This window comes from Emys orbicularis, chromosome 10, assembly GCF_028017835.1.
Source record: "Emys orbicularis isolate rEmyOrb1 chromosome 10, rEmyOrb1.hap1, whole genome shotgun sequence".
Classification (NCBI taxonomy): Eukaryota; Metazoa; Chordata; order Testudines; family Emydidae; genus Emys; species Emys orbicularis.
The window spans coordinates 22,835,468-22,845,000 of record NC_088692.1 but is presented as its reverse complement, the minus strand read 5'-3'; the positions used below and the strand labels follow the sequence as shown (position 1 = coordinate 22,845,000).

At 48.3% G+C, this 9,533-nt stretch overlaps 1 protein-coding gene across 1 annotated transcript in view; it reads right to left on the bottom strand.

Moving 5' to 3' along the window:
* The window catches only part of TXNDC11 (thioredoxin domain containing 11), a 99,336-nt gene extending 91,633 nt beyond the window's left edge, over positions 1-7,703 (bottom strand). The window contains exon 1 of the mRNA XM_065412763.1: positions 7,558-7,703. Coding sequence (XP_065268835.1) covers positions 7,558-7,703 — 146 coding nt within the window. The remainder of the gene's footprint in view (positions 1-7,557) is intronic.
* Between the last annotated feature and the right edge of the window lie 1,830 nt (positions 7,704-9,533).

Genomic DNA, 9,533 nt, shown 5'->3' with positions numbered 1-9,533 from the left:
TAATAAGCATGAGGTATATGGAGGAACATTAGATCAACTGTTACACAAACATCAGCCCCTAAAAATCAGTTTAAACTGTTTGTTTAAAGGTCTGTTTTATCCACCTAATATCTATAGTCTTACATTTAGACTTTAATCCTGCAAACACGCATGTGCTTAACTTTACTGCCACATGTACTCCCATTGAGTTCAACAGAACTACTCATGGCAGTAAAGGTAAGCACACAAGTGTTTCCAGGATCAAGGCTAAACTTGGACTGTAAACTCTTCAGAGTAGCATATGTTGTACAGTGCCTAGAACAATGCAGCCCTCTTCTCTAGGCACTAAAGAAATTTTTTTTAAAATCATATGTAAAGGTTGCTATCACGGTCACTCTCTTTTTTTACCCTGCCTTTCTCCTAAATTCCAAATGACCACTGCAGCAGCATTGGAGGACCATGCTGGTACTTCTACTTTTGCAGTTAACACCTCCATAGCAAATCTGAGGAACTGTCACAGATTGAAGTGTCACTAGAGGAGGTTTTGGAATTAATTGATAAACTTAACATTAATAAGTCACCAGGACCAGATGGCATTCACCCAAGAGTTCTGAAAGAACTCAAATGTGAAGTTGCGGAACTATTAACTTAGGCCAGGTCTACACTACCGCGGTAGTTCGACAGCTGGCAATCGAAGTTCCGGGTTCGATTTATCGCGTCTGGTCTGGACGCGATAAATCGATCCCGGAAGCGCTCGCCGTCGACTGCGGTACTCCAGCTCGGCGAGAGGAGTACCGCGGAGTCGACAGGGAGCCTGCCTGCCGCGTGTGGACCGCGTCTGAACCGCGGTAAGTTCGAACTAAGGTATGTCGACTTCAGCTACGTTATTCACGTAGCTGAAGTTGCGTACCTTAGTTCGAATTTGGGGGTTAGTGTAGACCAGGCCTAAGGTTTGTAACCTGTCCTTTAAATCGGCTTCTGTACCCAATGACTGGAAGTTAGCTAATGTAACGCCAATATTTAAAAAGGGCTCTAGAGGTGATCCCGGCAATTACAGACCGGTAAGTCTAACGTCGGTACCGGGCAAATTAGTCGAAACAATAGTTAAGAATAAAATTGTCAGACACATAGAAAAACAAACTGTTGAGCAATAGTCAACATGGTTTCTGTAAAGGGAAATCATGTCTTACTAATCTATTAGAGTTCTTTGAAGGGGTCAACAAACATGTGGACAAGGGGGATCCAGTGGACATAGTGTACTTAGATTTCCAGAAAGCCTTTGACAAGGTCCCTCACCAACGGCTCTTACATAAATTAAGTTGTCATGGGAAAAAAGGGAAGGTCCTTTCATGGATTGAGAACTGGTTAAAAGACTGGGATCAAAGGGTAGGAATTAATGGTAAATTCTCAGAATGGAGAGGGGTAACTAGTGGTGTTCCCCAAGGGTCAGTCCTCGGACCAATCCTATTCAACTTATTTATAAATGATCTGGAGAAAGGGGTAAACAGTGAGGTGGCAAAGTTTGCAGATGATACTAAACTGCTCAAGATAGTTAAGACCAAAGCAGACTGTGATTAACTTCAAAAAGATCTCACAAAACTAAGTGATTGGGCAACAAAATGGCAAATGAAATTTAATGTGGATAAATGTAAAGTAATGCACATCGGAAAAAATAACCCCAACTATACATACAATATGATGGGGGCTAATTTAGCTACAACAAGTCTGGAAAAAGATCTTGGAGTCATCATGGATAGTTCTCTGAAGATGTCCACGCAGAGTGCAGAGGCGGTCAAAAAAGCAAACAGGATGTTAGGAATCATTAAAAAGGGGATAGAGAATAAGACTGAGAATATATTATTGCCCTTATAGAAATCAATGGTACGCCCACATCTCGAATACTGCGTAGAGATGTGGTCTCCTCATCTAAAAAAATATATACTGGCACTAGAAAAGGTTCAGAAAAGGGCAACTAAAATGATTAGGGGTTTGGAACAGGTCCCATATGAGGAGAGATTAAAGAGGCTAGGACTCTTCAGCTTGGAAAAGAGGAGACTAAGGGGGGATATGATAGAGGTATATAAAATCATGAGTGATGTGGAGAAAGTGGATAAGGAAAAGTTATTTACTTATTCCCATAATACAAGAACTAGGGGTCACCAAATGAAATTAATAGGCAGCAGGTTTAAAACAAATACAAGGAAGTTCTTCTTCACGCAGCGCACAGTCAACTTGTGGAACTCCTTACCTGAGGAGGTTGTAAAGGCTAGGACTATAACAGCGTTTAAAAGAGAACTGGATAAATTCATGGTGGTTAAGTCCATTAATGGCTATTAGCCAGGATGGGTAAGGAATGGTGTCCCTAGCCTCTGTTTGTCAGAGGATGGAGATGGATGGCAGGAGAGAGATCACTTGATCATTGCCTGTTGGTCCACTCCCTCTGGGGCACCTGGCATTGGCCACTGTCGGTAGACAGGATACTGGGCTAGATGGACCTTTGCTCTGACCCGGTACGGCCGTTCTTATGTACTGAGCAAACTATATTGCTGGAAACACTATGGCAAAACCATCCACTTTTTTTCTCCAACAACCCCATATCCAAGAATCTTTTGTCCTGTTTCAGTACAAAAACCAGCACTATGTTCTAACACATTACACCTCTACCCAGATATAACGCGGTCCTCGGAAGACAAAAAATCTCACCGTGTTATAGGTGAGACCGCGTTATATCGAACTTGCTTTGGTCCTCCCTGTTCCTTGTTCCCTGACCGCCCCCTCCAGAGACCCCCGTCCCTACTCACACCCAGGACCCCATCCCCTACCCAACCCCCATGCTCCCTGTCCCCTGACTGCTCTGACCCCTATCCATACCCCCCACCCCCTGACAGGCACTCACTGGCAGCGGCGGGAAGCGGAGCAGCCCGGCCCCAGCCCGCTCCACTCCGCCACTTCCCAGCCGCGGCGCTCTGCTTCCTGCCGCTGGTGAGTGCGGGGAGGTTGGGGAAAGGAGGCCCCCCCACACTCACCTGCAGCAGGAAGCGGAGCGCTGCAGCTGGGAGGTGGCAGAGTGGAGCGGGCTGGGGCCAGGCTGATCCACTTCCGCTGCTGCCGGTGAGTGCGGGGGGGATCCCTTCCCCCAACCCCCTCCCCCAACACGGCTGGGGCCGGGGTGAGGGAAGCAGAGCGGGCTGCTCACAGCCCCCCGCTAATCCTCAGGGCCCACTCTGGGACTGCGGGGCCCCCAAAAGTGCCCCCCCCCAGCTCCTGCCTCCCAGACCCTGTGGGGGGGGAGCCCTCGACCGCCCCCGGGACCCTCTGCCCCTTATCCAACCCCTCGGCCCCGTGTCAGAGCTTTACCGCCTTGTATGCGAACCCGCCTTATATCGGGTCGCGTTATATCGGGGTAGAGGTGTATTTTTAATCTTTGTTTGTCATATATGACCAAAGTTGGCATTCTTATTCAGTATAAATAGTTGTTGTACAATATATTTTAAAGTACAATTTCTACATTAGTACTGAACATCTCATGACTTGCATACTCTCTAAAGCAAGTATATACATATATATATTCCATGTATACAAAAATACATTAAAAGAACATTCTTTAAGTTGCATAGTCAAGCACTCAAAGATTAGGAAATACCAGATTTATACTTGTCTGTGCAACTTTAATTCATCCTTGTGCACCCAACTGATGCACTGACTGAAACAAGGTCCTTTGGAAAAAATAGCATGTGAAGATAAAATCAAAGACTGTACCATAAAACATCAACACAAGGGAACAGATTCAAGATTGCACAGACAACCAAAAATCTGACATTTCCTAACTTTTGAATGCTTGATTTTGCATCCTAAGTAACATTCTAGGTTTGGGGCACTTGGGTGTTTTTTAAATGAATAAAGGTAAAAACAAGTTTATGTGCAACTGTGACAATCTCCCCACCATGCATCAGCAAGAGGATTTGAAAGGTGTGCCTGCAGTGCTGCAGCACAGATTGCTACCACTTGAGCTACAGGACCAGGTACTCTAGCTGGCACCAGCAGAAGGGGATAGACTGCTGTGTCCAGGTGCTGGCTCCAGGGGAGCCTACCTGAGGTCTCCTCCCTCCACCTTTCACACCAACAGTTGTGGGGGAAACTGTTGTGCCATGTGGCATCCCCAGCCACGTGCTGGGTCCAGGGATGGTTAGAGGGAGCCCACTCGGCTCTCTCTTTCTACCCTACTACTGGAGGAGGTAGGAGGGTTCCTGCTATTTGTAGTGCCCCGAGAGGGGAACATGAGCCATGTATCGGGCTAAGGTTGTGAGAGGGAGAGAAGAGGAGCCCGGCTCGTTCTTTCTCTCTACCCTGCTACAGCAGCTCCAGATGTTTTCAGAACAGTGTGTGGTGGCCAGGCTTAGAATAATTGTTTTTAGTTATTCTTTTGGCATAAGAACATAAGAACATAAGAAAGGCCGTACTGGGTCAGACCAAAGGTCCATCTAGCCCAGTATCTGTCTACCGACAGTGGCCAATGCCAGGTGCCCCAGAGGGAGTGAACCTAACAGGCAATGATCAAGTGATCTCTCTCCTGCCATCCATCTCCATCCTCTGACGAACAGAGGCTAGGGACACCATTCTTACCCATCCTGGCTAATAGCCATTTATGGACTTAGCCACCATGAATTTATCCAGTCCCCTTTTAAACATTGTTATAGTCCTAGCCTTCACAACCTCCTCAGGTAAGGAGTTCCACAAGTTGACTGTGCGCTGCGTGAAGAAGAACTTCCTTTTATTTGTTTTAAACCTGCTGCCTATTAATTTCTTTTGGCATGCTGCCAAAGTCTTCCTGAGAGGGCAAGAGAAAATAAATGGTTATTTTTAATAGCTTATATCTCAACAAAAGCTTAACAGAATTTCAAAGGACAAAAATGTCACTTCTGTACCCACAGGGTTATCTGCCTGCTGAACATCAAAGGTCTGCCGCAAACAATGGAGGTCTGCAAGCTTCTCAGAAGGTAAAGGTCGCAAGAAAGGTGATAAACAACTTAACTATAGGTGTCACTGCCAGCTTCCTGTACAGTAAATTTAAATTCTACAGCTATTTACAAAGGTTTTCTCTGCAGCCAGAGAGCTACAGATACTTTTGTTTTTAATTGAAAGTCTAAGTTCTGTGAAAAAATGTTTACAACCTGTAGTTCCAGAAAGTAGCTTTGAGACCATGACCTCCCAAGGCTGAGAACCATTGCACTATGGCAAGCATCAGAAGAGGTCTCTGTGCACCCTTCCTTGAGAAAGTGTCCTATAGGTAGGGCCCTACCAAATTCACAGTCCATTTTGGTCAATTTCATGGTCATAGGAATTTAAAAATCACAAAAGTCATGATAGCGGCTATTTAAATCTGAAATTTCACAGTGTTGTAATTGTAGGGGTCATGACCCAAAAAGGAGTTGTGGGTGGGTCACAAAGTTATTGTAGGGGGGTTGCGGTACTGGTACCCTTACTTCTGCAGTGCTGCTGGTGGCGGCGTTGCCTTCAGAGTTGGGCAGCTGGAGAGAGGCGGCTGCTGGCCGGGAGCCCAGCTCTGAAGGCAGAGCCACCGCCAGCAGCAGTGCAGAAGTAAGGGTGGCATGGTATGTTATTGCCACCCTTACTTCTGTGCTGCTGCTGGTGGGGCTCCGCCTTCAGAGCTGGGCACCCAGATACCAGCCTCCACTCTCCGGCCACCAGCCACCACTCTCCAGTCACCCAGCTCTGAAGGCAGCGCAGAAGTAAGGGCAGCCCCCCTAGAATAACCTTGTGATCCCCCTGCAACTCCCTTTTGGGTCAGAACCCCCAATGTGAGAAACACTGGTCTCCCCCATGAAATCTGTATAGTATAGGTTAAAAGCACACAAAAGACCAGATTTCATGGTGGGCCAGATTTCACGATCCATGACGCGTTTTTCATGGCTGTGAATTTGATAGGGCCCTACCAATAGGGGAATTTAAAAAAAAAACTGAGGCAGGGTAACAGCGGTGGGCATGAAATATACTACCCCCATGCAATTTTAACCCTCAGAGACAGTGAGCAAAAGCAGTCACCATCTGACTGTTTGTTGTCCTATGAGTAAAAAAAAGTTAGAAGTCTCAGTCCACTGTCTATTGATCTGAAAGTCTTCATCATAAAAAACATGATCACAGTTACTACCAGCTGGCAACTTCTTAGAAAAGAAACGAGAGTAAACAGACATGGAAAAACTACCATCTCAACATTAGAGGTCCAGGTTGAGACCTCCAGGTCAAATTTAAAGTACATTGGGAGAGATGTAAGGAATACTCCACAGTGCCACTGTCTGTACTGTTCTCTGTATAGAACACTACAGTTTCTGGCGCTGTAAAGGCAGCAACTTTCCCATGTATCAATTTATACACAAATAATGTTTTTTAATGGAAGTCACATTTACATTATTTGAACACTTTTTTGCACTTTCTTTTCTGGTAACAGCATAATAGAATTACCTTCCTGTCATTAGTTTATATATTTAAATAGATATACTAGGAAAGGTCAAAACTTCTAAATATATTTATAGAGCATAAAGAAATAAAAACCAAAGCAAGTTCTTCTAAGATTGCATTTTGAGCTTCCAAACAAAATTTTAACCATACACAGCAAGATGAAAGCTACATGCGCACACACACACACACATACAAGGAACATATGTTACCACAAAGATCAAACATGAAGCAAAACTAATTGCTTCTAAATCTCCATTACATGTCAAAAGTAGTTAAATAAACTTTCCGCTAATCAGGCTTGGACTGAACTTTCTCTCCATAGTATTGCATAATATGGTATATCATGGGAGCTTTTGCACCTTCCTCTGAAACCTGGGGTACTGGTCATTGTCAAAGACAGGATACTGGACCACAAGGATTATAGATCTGTTCTCATAGAGCAGTTCCTATGGGACAGAGCTATTAAAACTCATTTTGATTAAATGATGCATTCAGTCCCTGTGGATAGCAGAATGACATTAAAGCAGCCAGGTTGGTGTACAGAGGAGAGAAGCAGCTGCTTAGTATCCCCTTTAGGGCAGTGTGTGTTCCTAACACAATTATTTATTAAAACATGCTGCATGCTATGAAAATGTTTGAGAACCCCTGCATTAAGGAATCCTTGGTGCCTGTCAGTGTCCTAGCACAGTTAACTCTAACGTCCTTCCAGTGCAAGATCTGAGGGACGACCCAGGTTCTCCATTAGGTACCTTTGGGTGCACACCAGTACTAATGGGGCTGCTTAGAAAGCCCAATATATTCCATTTAAGGCCTCGAGGTATATGTCAATACCCTGAGAACAGCTCAGAGCCTCCCAACTCTGCATACTAAGGCCCCGTGGGGTGCATGTACCCACAGGAGCCCTCAGCACCCCCCATGTTCTCCTGGCGAGGTTCCCCGGGGTGCATGCCAGTGCCCAGGGAGCGCCCAACACCCCCACCTTCTCCCACCAAGGCTTCCGGGGGTGCATGCCAGCGCCCAGGGGAGCCCATCGCACCCCCGGAGTGCACACCTGTGCCGGAAGCCCCCTTGTGAATCTCCACGGCCGGAGGGCCCGGTTACCTGCAGGTGACTTTGAGTGTGACCAGGAGGGCGCAGCCCAGCACGATAGCAGCTCCGCACAGCAGCTCGGGTCTCCGGGACATCTGGGCAGCACGGGGCCGGGGCCGAGGGGCAGCGGAGTGGCCGGAGCCTCCGCATAACGACATCACCTCCCAGCCCGGGGCGGGGAGGGGCGGACGAGCGAGGCCGGGCCGCTGGCGCTCGCACACGTCTCCCTACCCCCGGCCTGTCAAGGGCTCCTGGGGCGGGACGGCTGGGGGCGGCTGCCGCGGACGAGCGAACCCAACGCCGCCACGTCTCCTCGCCCGCCCCGGCCCGGGCTCCGCCAGCCAAGGCCCCCAGAGCAGGCGCACACGGGCCCGGCCCCACGCTGCGAGAAGCGCCTCGCTGAGGCCTGCCCGCAGCCAAGCGCAGAGCCTGGGAGGCTGCGCCTGAACCGCTGAGAGAGCGCGGGGGAGGGAACCTCCCGGCCCCAACTGAGGCCTCCTCGGTCAATAGAAATGGATGGGAAAGGTGTTAGGAGCGCGCCGGGGGTTGGATGAGGGGTACGTCCAGGGCCGGCGCGTCCATTTAGGCGACCTAGGCGACCGCCTAGGGCGCCAGGATTTGGGGGGGCGGCAATGCGGGGGGGGGGGTCCTTCCACGCTCCGGGTCTTCGGCGGCGGGTCCTTCACTCGCTCCGGGACCCGCCGCCGAAGTGCCCCGAAGACCGGGAGCGCGGAAGGACCCCCGCCTAGGGCGACAAAAACCCTGGCGCCGCTCCTGGGTACGTCGCCGCAGAACCCAGGGGCCTATCCAGTGCCCACGGTCCCAGCGAGGCCCAGGCGAAGTGGGCGATACACGCCTCCTTCCCGTTTAACAATGGTCAAAACACAACCGACCCTCCATGAGAGCTGCGAGGTGTGTGGACAGGGTTTGCGGCCGGATCCCGCAGCCCATAGGTGCTGGAACTAGGCCTGCGGGGAGTGCTGCACCGCTCCCAAACAAGAAGTCGTTTCCATCATATAAAGGGTTTACAGTTTGGTTCAATGGCTCTCAGCACACCACACTATAAAAATTGTTCCAGCACCCGGCTGCGGCATGAAACTCCTACCAAACCCTTGTTTTCTTGCTTTGTTTCTAAACATAAGCCAAACAAACATATAACCTCTGTGGTTGTGGAGCTACCCTTCCCAACTGTGAACCCATTGGTACATGGGCCAAGTTGAGTGTCCTCTGAATCTTCAGCCAGCTCCCGTGCCTGATCCTTTTCCACAGCTGCTATTTTGTCCTCTGTGAGCAGCAACGTGGGAAAAGTGGAGACCGTTTTTTGTATTGGTCTCAGCATAGTAGATGTTTGCTAAATTTTCAAGCCCTCTTTTTGTTTCATTCTTGTAATATTACAGGTTGAATAAATCCAGAACAAGTAAAAAAGCTGAACCGCACCCTTCTATGAAGCGTTTACCCATTTGAGTACTGTCCACAAAAAATGAACTCATGCTATGTGTAAGGAAGGTTGGAGACTTTTAACAGTAAAGGGGTTTTGTTTATACAACCTCATTTCATGTGATTTTTCTTATCCAAGGTAACTTACAATAAAAGAAATAACACCTTATTGATGTCCTATTGGGTTTCACAGCTAAAGGACCCTTCCCAGCCTATGGGGAGGATTCACTGAGCCCAGGACTCAAATAATTATGGGGGACAACAGAAAAAATGATGACAGGAGTGACGTTCAAAGGGTCAAACATAGGGAACTTGAAGGGGACACCAAGCAGAGAATGCTGGGCAGCGCCCACTGCTCCTCCAAGGTGTCAAGGGAGCTGGCAGATGCCACCCAGAGGAACTCTACCCAGATGGGTGAACTGAGGGAGGATCAGAAATAGGCCTCACAGTCGCAGAGAATCCCCTCAGCCAACATCCTCTCCCTGGTATTGTAGATGGCCACTTTGGCCATCACTAGGAGGAGGTTGACAAGGAGGTCCCGTGGCTTTATG